Source organism: Schistocerca nitens, chromosome 1, assembly GCF_023898315.1.
Source record: "Schistocerca nitens isolate TAMUIC-IGC-003100 chromosome 1, iqSchNite1.1, whole genome shotgun sequence".
NCBI lineage: Eukaryota > Metazoa > Arthropoda > Insecta > Orthoptera > Acrididae > Schistocerca > Schistocerca nitens.
The window spans coordinates 490,615,734-490,635,621 of NC_064614.1; the positions used below are offsets into that span (position 1 = coordinate 490,615,734).

The following is a 19,888-nucleotide window of genomic DNA, read 5'->3' on the forward strand; positions in this document are numbered from 1 at the left end:
TGGGGAGTGGACCGAGTGGTCCTTCTCCGCCTCTATCGCGCCTTAGTGTGCTCGAAATTGGACTATGGAAGCATAGTCTACTCCTCTGCTCGGCCGTCTATTCTTCGGCCTCTCGACTCTATCCACCATCGTGGATTACGTTTAGTGTCTGGAGCTTTTTACACCAGCCCTGTGGAAAGCCTTTATGCTGAGACTGCTGAACCTCCGCTGTCCAATCGGCGAGCAGTCCTTCTGAGTCGTTATGCTAGCCATCTGTCTTCCATGCCTGCTAATCCAGCCCATGAAATTTTTTTAGACGCCTCCGTTGATGTAGGGTATGTAGGCCGCCCCTCCTCCCTACTACCACCGGGAGTCCGCTTCCGTCAACTGCTCCATTCTCTTTCCTTCCGCTTTCCTAAAACCTTCTTGACAACTTGGGGTACAGCACCGCGTTGGGTCCGTCCCCAGATCTGCCTGCTCCGTGACCTTTGTCGATTTCCCAAGGATGGTACCCCTTCACTTGTTTATCGTCGGGCATTTGCTGCTCTATGTGCACAAATGACGGAAGCCACATTTATTTACACCGATGGCTCGAAAACATCGTTAGGTGTAGGGAGTGCCTATATTGTTGGCGACACCCCAAATCACTTTCGGCTTCCCGACCAATGTTCGGTTTATACTGCGGAGCTTTACGCTGTTCTCCAGGCTGTCCACTACATCCGCCGCCATCAGCGGATACAGTACGTTATCTGCTCAGATACTCTCAGCTCTCTCCTCAGTCTCCAAGCTCTTTACCCTGTGCACCCTCTGGTCCACCGGATTCAGGACTGTCTGCGCTTGCTCCACCTGGGGGGCGTCTCGGTGGCGTTCCTCTGGCTCCGGGGACACGTCGATATCTGTGGAAATGAGGCGTCCGATATAGCAGCCAAGGCTGCCGTCTCTCTTCTTCGGCCAGCTATTCAATCGATTCCCTTCGCCGATCTACGGAGCATTTTATGTCGTCGTGTTGGTTTTTTATGGCACGCACATTGGTCGACACTTCCCCTTTTAGTTTCTCCAATTTTATGACTTTCGTTCCCATTGCTGCTGGTTTCCATTTTCGGTTTTTTACTGTTTCCTAAGTCACAGACCGGGCGCTAATGACCATAGCAGTTTTGCGCCCTAAAAAAAAAAAAACACAGTTCTGCAGACTTTATCTGTAAACTAACCAGTTAATCACATTAATAAAAGTGTGCTAATCTGTGTAAATATATGCATAAGACAGATTCATGTACTTCCCTTTTTACATATGTATGCCTAAGATCTTAATTTATCTGTGCCTGCAGGAACTTGTTCGAAAGGGTGTTCCACACCACTTTAGGGGTATTGTATGGCAGCTGCTATGTGGTGCCCATGATTCTCCTGTCAAGAAACAATATGCAGACTACATCAAGGCAACATCTGCATGTGAAAAGGTACCTCTGCTCTTCACAATTATTTTAACTTCATCAATTTCTTTCCAGTTTGTTAAATGAAAGTGTTTTCCTAAAACTTTGCATAAAAGAATTGAAACTAGATGTGAGCTTCTTGTGAAACAAGTTCAGGACAACATTGTATATTCTTTTTATGCTGATACTGACTTGCTGATTATTTCCTCAATAGTAGCTCTAACAAGAGGGAGTAGGGGGGGGGGGGGCGGGGAGGGGGGGGGGGCGGCGGCAAGAGGTTCGAGGTTGGGATGAAATTTTACGTGAATGTCAGTAACTGTCATAAAAGTAACACCTAATTTAGCTTTCAATTCAGTTCTTCATAGTTCATGAGAAAATTTACATGAAAGTTCCTCTGTTTCCCTAACTCTTGTTTCAAAGACTATAAACACTAGACAAGCTGGTTGTTTCAGCAAATAGAGCAAGTGCCATATATTGGACTCTGGTTAAAGTCCCCAGCTTGGCTTTACTGAAATTTTCTAACATAAAATATCTGTTTCTCAAACTTACCAACATTTGAAAATTATTATTTGTTTGATTCATTTAGTGTAAAAGAATCAGTGAAGTTTAACAAATTTTGCATATTCATTTCATGAATAATTAATATTTATTTCATTTTGCCTTATGTATATTATGAACTGAAAGTTTGGTATCATAATAAAGCAAAAGTGCATTATTTTGTGACGTTAACCTAATGGTTACTCAGAAGTTCTACAGAAACCTTAGATCAAAAGTTTTCTTAAAGGAGAATATGCAGCAAATGAATAAAACCGACCCACCTTATTCACTGTTCTGCACAACCACACCTGCCAAACATACTTATTAATGATGTATAAAACCTGTTGTTCTCTGCCGGCTGCTGTGGCCGAGCAGTTCTAGGCGCTTCAGTCTGGAACCACACACCGCTGCAGGTTGGAATCCTGCCTCGGGCGTGGATGTGTGTGATGTCCTTAGGTTAGTTAGGTTTAAGCAGTTCTAAGTTCCAGGGGACTGATGACCTCAGATGTTGAGTCCCATAGCGCTCGGAGCCATTCAAACCATTTGTTCCCTATATTACATAAGAAATAAATTTCGACAAAATGGGGATGTGGCCTTTAACCAGAGCCCACAAATCTTTGCTATGAAGCATTCACTGCTTACCTATCTTTCTGACTGGCCGTGCTAAAAGTTTAGTGACATATTAAATTTCTGTATTGATTTTGTCAAAAATTAAATAGTATTAAGCAAAAATCTTAAATAGTTGTCGACTTTTATTTGAATGAAAAACATCTGTGCCAAATTTCATCCAAATTCAGAACCAGCAACTGCCAGCCTCTCCTTGGAAGTTTCAAGCTGCCTAAGAATGGAAAGTTTGTAAAAAAAACAGAATCTGAATTTCACTTTACCTAATTGTGTGAGGGAGTCACTTCCTCCTTAACACTTATTTTCTCCCCCCCCCCCCCCCCCCCCACACACACACAGAGTAAGAGATGCGCCCTTCTGTTAGCAAACTGGAAGACAGAAAGCATATTTCTTAATAATTTATTAAGCCAACCTTATAAATTTTTCTTGGTGCAGGTGATAAGGCGAGATATTGCACGCACGTATCCTGAGCATGACTTTTTTAAGGAGAAAGATGGCTTAGGACAAGAAAGCTTGTTCAATGTGATGAAAGCTTATTCATTACATGATCGTGAAGTGGGCTACTGCCAAGGTTCTGGCTTCATTGTTGGACTGCTTCTTATGCAGGTATGTCTATATTGCTAAGAGATCTGTAGTTGATACAATAATAAAAAATACTGCATGAAAGGAAATAATATGTAAACTTTACACACATTCCTTGTGTACTTTTAAGTGGTGTGCAGTACCACACCATAAAACAACATACACTAAGTCTGAAAGTGCTTATATGAAGCAACCTTCCACCAAGCATTTCACTGCAATATTTGTTGTAGATGTATAGATCTGTAATGCAGGCAAATACCTCTACATACTTGGGGATCATCGTAGTTCCCTAAAAATAGAAGTCTATCCCTGTAGTATTCGTGTATTCAGCCATGAATATGTACTGTCACCTTGAAGGGAATATACATTAAATTGTTATGCACAAAACATGTGTTGCAATGTTTTCAATTATGAATTTATTCAGTAACAGAAAATGTCACATCACGGAGGATATTGATATCTTCAGCTAACATTGTAATAAACAAGATGTCAAAGAGTCATTATAGCATTACTAACAAAAATATTTTGTGAAGCAGCAATGAGCAACAATAAGCACTTCATTTGGTCATCAAATTAGACATATGATATATGTTTTTCTTTGATACTATAGATCAGGATACTTTCATTGTAGTCTACTGGTGCTGGAGCATGTTGCTGAATTAGCTGTAAGTGACTGTATATCGCACATCTACAATTACAAATCACTGAAAAATCATAACCTTCTGTGATGTGAAGGCGGCTCATTTGTTCCAGGCAGTGAGAGGTTAGGCATTGTGTTGAAATAGTTGTGTGGGAGTCATACTCAAGGACCAGTAAAGCATTCCATCATTAACTTTTGTCAGGAAGCATTCACTACTGAGAGTATTTGTGCTTTATAGTAGATATTACATCCAGCAATACTTTAGAAGACACCATCATGTGTTCTGTGTACTCATTGTAATAATCTGAGAAAGCACTTTTAAAATGCATTAGCCACTGCAGGATTCTCTCATAGATACTTTGCTCACTACAGTAAAAGAAAATGTAAAGCTGTCCACAACCTGAAGACTGTTTTGAAGACTACACTACTTTACTAGACATTGCCATGTTGCAGATGATATGCTCTTGCCTTATTCTGATCTTTGAATTTACTTGTCCAGCCAGTGTAGCATGGACTGCAAACCACAGAGTAGCTTGGAATTTTTGACATAAACAAATAGTTGTCATAAATGAAAGAGATGTAAGTCACTGTGGCTTTATTGTTTCACATTTCCCTGTTCCATGTTTTCAGTCCAACATCGTTGCTAATTATTTGTTTACATCCAGTGATTTTAATGTACTTGAAGTTCTTGCTGTGTTCTAATTTTTTTCCACGGTTTATGTTGGTAGATGCCCGAAGAAGAAGCATTTGCAGTTCTAGTGAAGCTTATGCAAGAATACAAGATGAGGGACATGTTCAAACCAACTATGGCAGAACTTGGGTTGTGCATGTATCAATTGGAGAACCTTGTGCAGGTATTCAGTTTGTTGTGTGATTATTTCATTTTAAATTAATAGAGCCTGTTATCTGTACCATAACCTGCTCAAAGGCAGCATAAAAATCTAAATACAAAATTTTAGAAAGCAACGGAACAAATAATGCTAGCTTTGTATCACTTGCTGAAACAGTAGTAGTTCAAATAGAATAAGAAGAAATACAAAAGGGGTGAGACACTGAATCTCAGACTTCCAGAATGGTAACTTGATTGTGAGCAGCAGAGCATGAAAAATGGGCCTATGTGGAGGGGAGGAAAAGTTACCTGAAACTTTGAGTGAAGATCAGATTTCTGGAGAAATAATGGTTGGCACGCATGCACATTGCTGAACATTAATAATGAGCAGCAGATAGTGTATGGTAAGCCAGTAATCCATTAAGAATGGATGAAATTGTGTATAAACTGTTTGTTAGGTTTAGAGTTCACAGCCAGTCAGCATTGGGAGTGTCCTGTTGTAGAACATTCATGCAACAGAATATCGGACACAAATGATGTGTTTCATGTGGGTCGTTGTTGGTTCCTTGTTTCTGGATATTAATTATTTCACTGGCCTGCCAATATCTGTGTGGGCCATACTTATCTTCCATAGTTTTATTCTTGTATCTTACATCTTCTTAGATATTTTCTGTATAATGTCTTTTTAAATTTTTATGTTCGAAATTTTTCGTTTCTTTTCAACTGTTACTGATGCAATTTGTCTGACTCTTGCTTTCTGTGTGACATTCTGATCCCATCAGAGTTAAATCGACGACATTCTATTGTGCATCCATATACTGTGATATAATTCTATTCACCTCACTTATTCCTTTCATAAATCTGAGAGCAGTTGTTACTAATCCACGTATTCCAAATAGATTGCTTCAGACACAACTTTCTTTTTTTCTTTTGTAACCTAAATTCTGCATAATAAAATTTGGTTCTGACATAACATAAGACTTTTGGCCTCTAAACGAAGTTACTTGAAATTATCCATCGCTTTTCATATTGATCTATTCACTTACATTCACTTTATTGGTTTTCTTCATGAGGCTCATTTTCGCATTTGGTTTCTTTTTTACAAATTATTCCCAGCTTTCCTAACAAGTTTGAAGTCTTAGTCACCTATTACTCTAGTGACATAATAGATTTTGTGGGGGATGGTTCCCATCAGCTAATACCACAAACTCTGATATGAGAGCACAGCTCATCTTAATTGTGACACATTTAGAAAACCCTGTTAATACTCCTGACGGTTAGTTTCACTTAAATTATGATATTTTAATTACTATTTATTAATTAAAATGCTTACAAAGACATATCGATGACTTTCATAACAGTTGACATAGATGAAATCTAATTAGTTTTGTAATTCTGTGAGCAAATGTAATCATTTGATATACATTATAACATTTTGTCACATTTTCATTTGGGCATTTTCGTAGCAATTTCTGTTTTTGTATGTTTTAAGCCATTTCAACCTGGTTTAACCAAAACATTATAAATGCATTTGCAAGCGACCAGAACAGACATTTTGTGAGGGACTGCCCATGTCATTTGGATGCACTAAACTATATGTATTGGTAGCCATCAGCACAACTTAAATGACACCGTACTTAATTTGTGTCCATAAGACATGTAATTCTGTACTATGATTTGTCTGACACTAGTCCCTAGAATAAACACACCAGAGTCAGCTGAAAGGAGGTTTTTTTGGCTGTAGCACGTGAGTGGGCATTAGTTGCAGTGATAGTCTTGGCAGATGCTTTGACGAATGACAGATGTGCATGTTTCCAAGATGACGGTGCCTTGTTTTTGCCTAGGGTGGAGGTGGAAACATTGACCCACTGAAGCAACAAGATACTTCAGTCATTCAGAGCACTGATCTCATGAATTTCATGATCGGAACACAAATACAACAAGATAATTTGAAGTGTTTCTTTGTGAAATGTCGTGGCAGCAAGTTGACAACTGCCAGTTCACCTGAAATTTCATGGAACCATGTTTGTTCATTATTTATAAAGCACGAAGAGTACCTCAAATAAGCATGAAGCTGTGGGGAATCTCTATTGTTATTGGGGCCCGAATTAATGGTAGCTAAACTTAATAATAATGACATCTCAGTGTATAGTGTAGACGCTCACTCGCCTCTTGTTTCAAGTTCTCCCCCCCCCCCCCCCCTCTACCTCTACCTCTACCTCTACCTCTACCTCTCTACATCTGCAGTGGCACGACTCACACCACTGCACTGTACATTATAGTTAAGAATGCATATAATTCCAGAATGAAATTTTCACTTTGCAGCAGAGTGCGCACTCATACCAATGCACACTGCAAAGTGAAAATTTCATTATGAAAACATCCCCCAGGCTGTGGCTAAGCCATGTCTCCACATTATCCTTTCTTCCAGAAGTGCTAGTTCTGCAAGGTTTGCTGGAAGTGAAGTGTGGAAGGCAGAAGATGAGGTACTGGAGGAAGTAAAGCTGTGAGGGTGGGCCATTAGTCGTCCTTGGGTAGCTCCGAAGTTCGAGTCTTGGTCCAGCAAACAGTTTTGATCTTCCAGGAAGTTTCAATGTATATAATTCTTAGAGTTAGTGTCATAAACAAGCAGAATGTTTTTGTTTTAGCATCAATATATCTTTGTCACTGTGCATAGCCATTCAGTTGTATCTGGTCAGTTCTTAAAATAAAATTAATATTTATTTATTAGTAAGGTTATAGCATAGCAGTAATGGGCAGTTCTGCAATAATTAGAAAGTTCATAATTAATTCATGAGGCTAGAATCCTTGGAGGCATTTCTAACTCAGTGGTATTACATGAATATAGCATACAAATGTCTTCTTCAAAATAGAAATGTCTTCGCAGGAGCTGATTCCTGACCTGCACATCCACTTCCAGTCTCAGAGCTTCCACACAAGTATGTACGCCAGCAGCTGGTTTCTTACACTCTTCACAACTGCGCTGCCTCTATCAGTTGCATGCAGGTTAGTGAATGTGAAATGTTGTAAAAATATAATTTTTATCCTGAACAGTGGAAAGGCCAGGATGGATAGAACAACATACTAAAACCTCGACTTATGGGCTGTGAGTGTGAGCATGACGGAGGTGGTGGTGGGAAGCATTTATAGTTCACTTACTTAGGTTTTCTTCAAAACCTCAAAAATTGCAGCTTCTAGTGACAAAATTTAACTGCTTAAGTTCCCTACAAAAAAGGACCAATCCATTTTTTCTCTAGGATTAATTGTTTTCCTGTTATGGGGGAAGAAAAAATTACAGATTATTGAAAATAGTGTTTTGAATGTGTAAAATTACTGGTTACTGTTTAATGAAGTGGGTTAAGAAAGATGAAATGTGTGTGGTACCATGTCTAACTGAGGTAGAGCCTAGTTCACTGCATTATAGTAATGCAAAGCAAATGCAGGGTGTTACACGAAGTTATACCGACCTTCTGCCGTGCACTCTATGAATCATTGGCGATGCAGTGCAGATAGTCTGCACCTCCCCAGCAATTCATGTCCAGTTCTCGTATGTGAGAAGACAAAGTAACATAGCTGAACTTGTGTTTATATAGTCGAATTATTTTAAGTTTATTAAATGAGTGCTTGTTTGCAGTTATTAAGTGAGCTATTATGCAGAAAAGTTAAATAGCTGGAGCTGGCAACTTTCATCCATATTGAAGCATCTGTCCCATATGTTACATTCTATCATTGTGCATGTGACAATGTTGATTTGATTGTCTCCATTATCAGTGGTTGGAATACTTTTCATGGCTTTTGGGGTATGAAATGCAACAGCTCAGCCTCAGCTCCCCCAACACCTGAAGAAACGTAGAGGTTTAAATTGTCTCTCTCTGCTACAAAAGTATGTCACTTAGGAGTTAGGGAACTTCAGATATTTCAACATAAATCAAGAAATGCGTTACAGCAGATCACAATTCTAAACTTGATCATGACCAGGCCAATTTCATCAGATATATTTAAGCCCACCTTTTAAGATATACTGTGTGCATGTGTGTTAAGTGGCTCCACTAAGTGTAGAGATTTATTCAGTCTATCAGTAACACAATTAATGGTGAGAGAAGTACCAGAACTTTGTGGCTATTCAGTAAATCACCACCATCTGACTACACAAATTACACTAATGTACAATACGCTGTGAGTAATACAGTTGCAAGGTTCCATTTTTACCAACCCAATTCTATTCTCACCAACATTACAAAAGTCACTGACATCATCACACTTGCAACACTTCTTAGCTATAATTTATGAGAGCATACTTCACATAAAAGCTCACATAACAATTGGAAAGATGCTACTCACCATAAAGCGGAGATGCTGAGTTGCAGATAGATGCAACAAAAAGACTGTCACAAATAAATAAAGCTTTCGGCCATTAAGGCCTTCGTCAACAATAGGCGCGGGCGCGCGCGCGCGCGCGCGCGCACACACACACACACACACACACACACACACACACACACACACACACACACACACACACACACACACACACACACACACACACACACACACACACCCCTTCTGAGAGCTTTATTTATTTATGACAGTCTTTTTGTTGTGCCTATCTGCAACTCAGCATCTCTGCTATATGGCGAGTAGCAACTTTCCTTTTCATAGTACTATTACATCCATCCTGGATTTTCCATTGTTTGATTCACTTAATAATTGTAAATAAGTACTCATTTAATAAACTGAAAGTAACTCCACTATATAAACACAAGCTTGGTGACATTTTGTCTTCTCACATAAGAGAACTGGATAGGAAATGCTGGGGGGGAAGTATCATCCATCTGTAAAGTGAAAAGTGAGCAGCGTTTGGAGTAGTTGGCTCTGCTGGAAAAACATTACAGCTCCCATACGTGATGAGTTGATGACTAAGAATCAAACACTTGGGTGTGGTACACGTATTTAACATTTGTTTTTGAACAACTTCCATTTACCACTAAACAGTAGTTTTATATCATTAAAACCTTTTTTTTAAAATAATCTGCTATTTTTCCAGTCTCTGCAATGTGGAAACAATTAGTTGTAGCGAGAAAATGAGTAAGACCTTTTTTTTGTGGGAAATTTAATGTAGTTTAATTTTGTACTGGGAAGCATTTTTCCTAGAAGTTGCAGTTTTAGAGTTATTCAAGAAAAACTTAAAAGAAAAGATACCTTAAAACACACCCAACTCCTACACTCATAGCCTACCGGTGAGGATTTTTAATATGTTGCTCCTGACAATCTCTTAATAACATTATACAAGAATTTGTGACTACATGTATGTTTTCCTTGCAATTTGGAGAGGGTGAGGGATGCAGAAAAGTGTGATCTGATATGATATTTGAATTTTTTGGAGCTGAAATTACTTTATGTGATACAATTTTAATGGATGACTGTTTGCAAATACGTAAAATTTTTGTACTTACACTGTGTTGTGACTCGCCGATCATTCAAAGCGCTGCCGCGCAATTACACGCGTCCTCTACGTGTGGCGCTGTCTGCCAGCCATGCAGCAGCTGCGCCACCTAAGCGGCCAGCCGACCAGCGGCCGCTAGACTGGGACTCAGTGCTCATTCGAATGTTAATGTGTGCACATGTCTTGCTTGTCAACTTACTCTGTGACTTATATGTGTTGTGTTGTTCTGAATATATGTGTTCAGCTTGACGTTATAACACACTGCTTATTATGATTGCTTTTCTTCATTTTTAAAAAATTGCCACAATTCTTTGCGGTATTTGTACCATGTTTCAATATGATTTGTTAATCTTAGGCAATATTGAGGATGTGTTGAAAGAAAGTAATTTTGTAGACTCCATCTGTGCAGACTGGTCTGGTGAGGTTTTCACCTTTATTTTTTAATGCATTATAATAATTTTCACTCAACCATCTGCTAGTTACAATATTCATGCTTCAGGATTAAACAGTCTAATTTTCAGATGTTTGTAGTTGTTCTGACTAATCAGAATTTGCATGCATCATTCAAACTGAAATGACATTAGTTGATTTCAAAAACTGTATTATTGCTGAGGTTTTTGCTGTTCAACAAAAATCTGCACTGGTCTTCAGATCTCCACTGACTGCCTAGTTGAAACTAGGTCTATATTAGAATGAAGTTAGTTGTTATCTCTTTACTATAATGATGATAAAATTTCATGTTACTGCAAGTGAAGTTTTCAATTCAATTGGTTTTTGCCCTGCTTTTTGTATGTGTTTTGTTTTGTGACAGCCTACTACCATAATTGGACTTATGCTCTGTAGTGCTTTCATTAAATAACTTGTTCACTTGTTGACAGGGTGCTACATTGAAACACTGAGAAGGGTGTTGGCATTAGTATGTCTACCAATAGGTGTTCAGAGTGTGATGTGTCTCTAAAACAACTCACTTATGCCCAGATGTGAGTTCTGACCACATGAATACATTGGCACTTCGTGACGCTTAAGTTAAACTTTTGCTATCTGTACCTCGGTATTGGATGAGAGAACATTCAGTGCTGATCAATATACAGTTAGGGAAGGAAATATAAGAAATGGATTTAATTTATGGGTGATCTAATATATCAGAAAAACCTAGCAGCAAATCTGTTGCATTATTGGCAGCAAATCTGTTGCATTATTGGATGTCGACCAAAAAAAGAAAAGAATGGGAGGAGAGGGGGAATCCTGATTAAGTGAGACATAGTGAGTTCCTGCAAGTAAAAGACTGTCAGTATGTGAAATCAAAGTAAGCAAAAGCTGTCTTAATTGTTGCTGTGCAGTTATCTCAGTTTGTCATTTAAAAAATGGCTTTCTCATATGTGTGTTTGATAACTAGCCTTTGGATTAGTCTCAACAACTCCTACAGAACTAAAATCTGCAGAAGTTATAGATCAGCTTTTATACATATATACACAAGTTATAATTTTTAGTGTAACCCTTAAAATGAGCCTATAATTATTCTTTTTTTTTCTTTTGTCTCATGAAACATATACTTAGTCACTTAAAATACTATGCAATTGATACAATAAAGCATTTTTGTAATAACACCTGTGTTAATATTATAATAAGTGTAAGCTATGTATTGGTAATTCAGTTATATTAGTTTCTATAAAATTTTCTGTCATATATTCTGATCAATTGCCAATAGTAAAATCACCTGGGAAAGTTCTTTTACAGCATTGTGGCAACTATCATGCTAATCCACTTCATTGATACTTCATAAAAATATCTTTAATGCAGTCTCTGTGAATGCAACATATGACTGCTTATATCAAGTAATGTATTTCTGCAGGAGATGTGGCCACTCTTAGAACATTAAACATAGTTTGATTTTCTGAATTCTTGATGATAAACTTTGTTTCAATAGCTACTTAAAGGTAAATTTTTTTTTCATTTCAGGATTATGGATGTGTTCCTATCTGAAAGCATGGAAATAATATTTAAGGTAGCTCTTGCACTGCTTACTCTTGGGAAAGAAGATCTCCTGTGTCTCGATATGGAGGGGATGTTAAAGGTAAGGTGCATAAGGGTTTTTGTTTTATTAAGCTATGTGATATAGCTTTTTATTTCTAGATATATTTTGAGACAAGTTGTTTATACAATCAAACAGATAAACAAGACGGACTGATTGTCTAGAAGCATACATGTGGGGGGGGATATTTATCATTGTTTTCTACATTACAGTAAAATCTCTCACACACTATGTACACCAGTCATTAAGTTCTTAATTTGGTCAGTTAACAAAGTAAACTTCTTATCAGTTTGCAAAATTTCTTGCTTATCATATTCACACACAGGACCTCCAAAAACATTTTTGAACATGATGAAAAATATCATTTTCAAAATTTAATATTTGTGGTGTTCACTCTGCAAGATTTTGTTCACTACAGATTGCAAGGAAAATTGCTAATGAGCATCATCAGAATTAACAAACATGAATGAAGCATATGCTTTTACTTTGCCCAAAGGATATACACAAGTGATGAAATGTAGACAGTTTCTCATTTCAACAGTTTCTAAATTCAGTTTCTTTACATACCCATTGAACAGATTTGTTGCTCATTCAGAATTCTGTGTGGCTACACCTGTGGTTCGAAAAAGTATTTCTGTTACTGTTTTTGTAGTTGCCATTGTTATTACTTAGTGAAATGATTCAGTGGCAATACAGATCACCTGCATAACTTAAGGCACGTGTTGTGGTGGTTCTTTGGTAAGGACATGTTACATCCTTCCTAGATCCACGCTTCCACTCAATCGTTGACCTCATCACTGACAAGATGTTAAGTCTTCATCTTCCTTTCTTATTACTCTAGTATGCTATATCTTTTGTTTCACTTTCATTTTGTCTTTTTAATTGTAGCTTAGTTACTAATCTTCTATCTCTTGGCATGTTGTGTTTACAATTGTACCTGACAAACTAAATAAAGTTGATCCTTATAATTTGGCCTTATGGTGACCCACAATGAGCAAGGCCCACTGTGATCTAGATAGTGTAGTTGAATTTGGAAAATGCAAGAATCAAAACACTGCCAGGCCACACCAGTGTCCCTCATGTAATATATTCAACCACTGCAAGTGAATGCTGATATTGTTTCTTCAACACATTCATGCCAAATTCTTAGCTCTTCAACATCAAAGTTTCTAATACATTGCAGATCAACAGAGTTCTAATTGCCAAATCACAAGTTCTGTAAGTGCCTGTACCTGTAATTTTCACAAGATAATCACTTCAGTTTTTGAGTTACATTCAAAACTGTGTGTTGAAATTTCACTGTAAGCAACACAAACTAGATATTACTTACATTAATGGATAGATTGAGAAAATTGTATTCATGTTTTGCCAATCGAATGATTCAAGCATATTCTCTTTGTCTTCCAGTACTTCCAAAAGGACCTTCCCCCAAAAGCAGAAGCTGATATTGATGGCTTAATGCAACTTGCATACAATATCAAATATAATCCAAAGAAGATGAAAAAGTTGGAAAAAGATTATACTGTAATGAAAACAAAAGAGCAAGAAGAAATGGTAGAATTACGGGTATGTACAATGTAGCACTTTCCATTTGAGTGGCCAAAGGCTTTATTTATTTTAGAATCTTTTGTAGGTAGCTATTTACAGCTGTCCAATATTTGAAGAAAAGCATTTTGAGCCACCCGCTGCACACATGCAGTTTTATTCTCAACTGGTTTCAGTTTTAGCAACCGTCATCACTGGAAGACTACATTATAAAGAAGCATAGAATCATAAGTAGTATACACAGACAAATCTTTAAATTAAGAAAAAAATTGTGAACAACAACCATCTGGAATGCATGTACAAAGCTGTACAGCAATATATAAAAAATACATTAAATTGAAACAGGGTAAAACTACATGTTCAATACAAACTTGCTCCATAGTGGCAAGCATGAACTTAATAAATTCACAAAATACTGTGAACTGTAAGTGTACAGCAGTGTGCAATAGATGACTCTTTAACAGTTAATGACTACATAAGTTCCAGCTTACAAAGGTGTGTATTACAAACTAACTGTCAAAGACAGTACTATTAAAGATAACAAAAAAATATGAAAATCCAGAACCAAAGAACATGGATCTATGCTTTAGTTTAGGTCGATAATAAACTTCAATTGACAACAAATGGCATCCATAACATCAATGTGTTATAGAAGTCTATAGTGACAATTTGTCGAATCATAATCATTTATAAAATCAAGATTATTAGAATGTGGTTAAAAGAATTTTGTGTGAATAAAACTTTGTGTATAACAGTTATTAAATCATAAAGCCACAATATGGCAGGAAAACACAACATTTTTTTCTGTGAGATGTTTAATATTGTTTACAGACAAGTGTGCTATTAGTTAAGTAATGATGTTCTTAAATAATACGGACATTAGTTACCTGAGTTCTGTGTTTGGTGTATCTGCCTAGCATGTTTGTGTTGAGCATTTTGTCTGATGATCAGCCCTTATGTGGCTATTCTGCTTTTACACTTACACATATTCCACTGATGGATTATGTTTTACGAAGCTCAGATGGACAGCAGTCTTTTTGTTGTGACTGTCTGCGATGAATGTTGTCTCTATATGGTGAGTATAAATGTATCCTTTTCATAATATCATGTATTTTACATTGGAAACGATATTGCTGGCATTAACTTTTGGTCCATATATGTGCTACCTTGTATGGACGCCACTGGTTGACAGTATTGAATTTCATTGCCAACCGCTACTTGAGCATACATCCCATATTCTTTAATTGTAGATTTTTGTGTGTTTTGTAATCTTTGACAGTGTTATCGTTGACACTTAGTCTATAATTGCATATCTCTGTAAGCTTGTAATTACTAGTTGTTAACTGCTAAGAGACATCAATTATACACAACTGTACTTTTATGGTTTAAAGTATTTTGAAATGTATCGAGGTTATGCATGCTATTACGAAGCAAGTTTGTATTGGACATGTGATTCTATCTTCTATAAATTGAATGTATTTTTAATCTATCAATGTAAAGCTTTGTAAGCACTTACCAGAAAATCGTTCTTCATACAGGCGATTTCGTTACTTGAAAGGTTTGTGTGTGTATACTAAATATGACTTTCTGGTTCTTTACTTTATAGTCCTCCAGTGAGATGCTAAAATTGAAACCAGTTAAGAATAAAGGTGTATACATACAGCTGATGGCTCAAAAGTTTTTTCTTCAAATTATTTATTTCCATTAAATATTATTACTTTTAAGACATTTTATACAGATTTCAAATTTAATTTGGGAGAAAAGTTTCTGGGACTAAATTTTTTTTTTTTGTCTTAGTATATAACAAAAGCAGTTCTTTCTTCCCCTTTCTGGCAGTGGAGTGGTAATACATTAGACCCCTACTCACACATGACAAAATCCAGATACCAGACCACTTTGTCTTTTTATAAAATTTTACATGTTTTCTGTGGAGATCTTGTCAGTATGATATCCAGAAGGTCGTAGGTATTGGTACCAAAGTTGCCTTGAGTTCATGAATGTATTCAATACAGTTCATGCATTCTTGCTTAGTGACCAGAATAAAAGGGTATAGAGTATCAGATGAGCTTTGTCTCTGGATTCAGGACTTCTAGCAGATAGAGTTCAATGGTGCCAAGTTACCACGCTATGGTAACATTTCCAGGGACGTGTTAAGATGGCTGTTACTTTCACATAAATGGAAATGATGTGGTGAATTACATCAGATGCCCTGAGAGGCTGTTAACACAGATGATGCTGTTGTATATAGGAAAGCTGTGACATTAGAAAACTGCAGTGCATGTAGGAAGACCTGCAAGGGATTGACAGTTAGTGCAGGGACTAACAGTTGACACTTAACATGAATAAATGCGATGTACTGTGCATAAGTAGGTGAAAAGATTAAAATTATTAGTGTTTGATTACTGGAAACAGTAACAACCATAAAATATCCAGCAGTAACTGTCTGGTTTCATCTTAAATGTAATGACCAAGTGAAATTAGTTATAGGAAAAGCAGATGCCAGGCTGACCTTTTGGAAGAATGCAAAGGAAATGTAATTCATGTCTGAAAAGAATGGTTTACTAATCATTCATTCATGCAATTTTTCAGTACTGCTCATCAGTCTGGGATACTTAACTAATAGAAGAGAGGGACAAGTTTCATAAGAGTGGCGTGTTTCATTACGGATTTGTTTAATAAATGCAAGAATATTATGGAGATACTGTAAGAAAGGTGTTGTGCATCATTGAGGTTTTTTAGTTCCAATTCATAGGTTTCATCAACAGCTAGGAAATCTAATATTACTTGAAACAAGCCACGTTCTGTATGAACTATTTTTTATATAAATACTTGTCCCAAAAAGTTTAAAGAATGATTTCATGGAATTTATAGCAGCTGCTGATGCCTGTTGGTAGGTCATGCAGAGCTTCAGCACCTTGCCTGACCTCACTGTTAGTAGGAACTAACACACTTTGTAATTTGAACGTTTGCCAATAAGTGCAATATAAGTATCGATTGTAGAGGACGATGAGGAGGGGGGGGGAGAGGGGGGGGGCTCTAGATAAGATTTTTAGAGTAGCATGATAACAGTTACAGTTGACAGAAGACCTTGTTGGAGGTCTTATACTGCCTTCCTTCCTGTAATGATTCAGAAGTAACTAGTAGTAATTTACCTGCAGTATTAAAAATCATTTTGCAGAGACTTCGCACAGAGAATCGCCTTCTCCGCCAACGGGTGGAACTACTAGAAGCTGAGTCCAGTGAGTTGGCGGACAGGTTAGTCCGTGGGCAGGTCTCACGTGCTGAAGAGGAGGAGACATCATTTGTTGTTCAGCGGGAACTAGCAGCACTACGTCACACTCACCTTGAGACTTCACATCAGCTGGAGTTAGCACATGAAGAAATTCGAAATCTTTCCTTGCTTATGCAAGAGACGGTTAGTTTGATATACATGCTAAATTATAATTTTCTTTACATTTATTCTCTGTGATATAGCAATCATTTGCTGTAAAATAATACTGTAGTTTGAATAACTCTTGACACAGCCCAATTGCCCAGTTGTTTTGCCCCTAGTCTTATATTGACATAGATTCAAAGTTTTGTTGTTTCATTAAATATGTTCTTTATTGTAACAACATGGAAGATGTTATAAAAAAGCAATACTCACCCAAGAGTAAAACAATGATGAATTAATGCTTTTCCATATGTTTTTTATGAGTTCGTCTTTAGTGTTATGGTTTTCAGTATAATTTCTGTTTGCATACATGAGAGTAAACCTGGTTATTTATCTGATATGTGTATCATTTTCTCATGCATTACTGATTACATTGTAAAGAGAGAAGTTACATCCATATAACCAAAGTAATGTGATGTGTGACTGTACGCAAATTTATTGTGACTAATTTGGATTGGGGACATTAACACGTTAAAAATAATGCAATGAATAACTATGTCAAAAGAAATATTCACTTCAGAAAACAGTAACATTACAAAAAGACAGACTGGCTGACCAGTACTTGTCTTCAAGTGGCAAGATCAAAATACTGTCAATATAAATTGAAAAGTAGATAAAATATTTACCTAGCTTTTGAAACTGTTAGCTCCTTCGTCTGTGAGGAAAAAGGGAAAAGGGATAGGTTGGGGAATATTAGGCTTGAGGAACAGGTTACTTTGACCACATGTTGAGAGATTTACACCTTATGAGGACAAAGGTGAGATGACGATGAAGGGGAAGCATTGAAGGCTGCTGGAGGCTAAAGGTAGTACATTGGTAAGCACTGTGGTAGGTTCAGTTCAGAGGTGGTAAAAAGGACAGAATGAGAAGTGGAATGAATAGCCCCCTTAAAAACTAGAAGGAAAGAGGAAAAAGAAACGGAGATGAAACTAAAATGATGTGGCAATTAAGTTCCCATCTCTGGAGTCCATCGAAACTAATACTGTCTGGGAGAAACAAAATAGCCTTTGTGGTGTAGTGGGCACTAAGGTTCCTTTGGTGACTTTGCAGAGCAGGCGTGTTCATCAATCAGGTTGTGTGAGCTGGCTTGTGCTCACACCACAGCAGTGTGATCTGCTGGCTCACAATGGCATATTATGCGGAAAGGAGTGCTGAGTGGAATGGAGGGGAGGGAAGGGTCGGAATAAGATAGCTTTCCAACAAATCTCAGTTCTACAGCCACTAATGTCGTGTTATATCACTCCACCATGTTTCATTAATGTGTTTCATGGCAAATTTATTGGAAGTCTGTTTTATTAATGAGAAACAATAATGAAATGAAACATCTCTTTTTGACATTTTGATGAAGTACAAAACATGATAGTTCTTATGCTTGATGGTCCTTTATGATGAATGTTGTTTTAGGAAGGAATTTAAGTTGAAAGACTCTTATTTCATTGCCATTATATTTAAAGGTTAACCATGGAAACACAGGATGTCAATAAATATTACTTATTTTGCTTTTCACTAAAGCATCAGTGTATGGTACCACTTTTTGAGTACGGCTATTTCAAAGATAAGCTTTTTAATTGAAGTCTGTCAGTAAGCTACTGTGGGTAGGTTTCATTCTCTTAATTGCAGAAAAAAATTCATGCACAATTATGTAGCTCCAAACATTGATGCAATTGAAGCTGCAGACTTATAAAGCCATGGAAGGTAATGGTGAGGGAAAGTCTTATAAAAGTACGTGAAACTACTTTTGTTATGAAACTTGTCATGTAACTGCCTGTCACACTGTAGCTCCCTATTTTCTAACTGTACTCAGTCAAGATATTGTCAACATCAACTGATAAGGGAAGTGATAAGACATTAAATTTTTCATCCAACTTTTAAAAATCCTGGAAATGAATCTCAACTTCGTGGAAATCATAAGTGAGTATATTTTGATACTGTTCAAAATTCCACTCTGATTCCATCATTAATGATGACAACTTGACCAAGCTGTCTATTCCACAAAGGGAACTTCATGTTAAAATCGTGAATCCAGCTATACCTCTCTGAAGTTAACATATTTTTATGCTGCAATGCTACATTTAAAACATTCACATCATGCGTATTGTCACAGAGGGAGATATGCAGATAGGTAGGTCGGTTGGTTTAAGGTCTCACCGTGAGGTCATTAGAGATGGAACTCCAGTTCATATTAGTGAAAGATGGACAAGGAAATTGGCTATACCCTTTTCAAAGGGACCAATCCAGCATTTCACTGGAGCAGTTAAGTAGAACTGCGTAAAACCTAAATCTGAATGGTCACATGGGGATTTTAACCATTGTCTTTCTGAATATGACTTGATTGTGGTAACCACCATGCCACTTCACTTGGTATGTCACAGATGAATGTCAAACCTTGTATCCAGCATTCATATACTCTCTCAAGGAGCTGTATGTTCAACTAAAGAGATTAAGTGTGTCTTTATAAACTCTCCTTCAGTGAAACTGTGCAATACTTGGGCAATCTGTAAAGCAATATGGTTACTTGTTCACACTTTAGGTTTATTTGTTGAATGTTCCTCCTAAAAACAAAAATATACAGAGTGGAGCATAAATCAGTTGTCTGTCACAATCATTAAATTTTGTTTTGCCTAGCATAGCAGTAGTCGCTTCTGAACTTGATCAGTGAGTAGTTTCCACAAGTCAGTTGACACTAGCAGTTTGAAGTCGTGTTCATCATTAACTATAAAGCAGCATGTATTTATTTTGCAGTCATTATGGAAACATGATCATAATTACAGTGATGTTTGTGAATTTGTGTGGAATGTTTTCCAAATGTATAACCAC

At 37.1% G+C, this 19,888-nt stretch overlaps 1 protein-coding gene across 3 annotated transcripts in view; it reads left to right on the forward strand.

Moving 5' to 3' along the window:
- LOC126252582 (ecotropic viral integration site 5 ortholog) overlaps nt 1–19,888 on the forward strand; it is a 372,193-nt gene that overhangs the window by 316,607 nt on the left and 35,698 nt on the right. For all 3 annotated transcript variants that reach the window (XM_049953493.1, XM_049953486.1, XM_049953501.1), the window contains exons 5-11: nt 1,305–1,433; nt 3,003–3,173; nt 4,518–4,643; nt 7,506–7,624; nt 12,021–12,135; nt 13,501–13,659; nt 16,817–17,053. In XM_049953493.1, the coding sequence (XP_049809450.1) occupies nt 1,305–1,433; nt 3,003–3,173; nt 4,518–4,643; nt 7,506–7,624; nt 12,021–12,135; nt 13,501–13,659; nt 16,817–17,053 (1,056 nt within the window). The remainder of the gene's footprint in view (nt 1–1,304; nt 1,434–3,002; nt 3,174–4,517; nt 4,644–7,505; nt 7,625–12,020; nt 12,136–13,500; nt 13,660–16,816; nt 17,054–19,888) is intronic.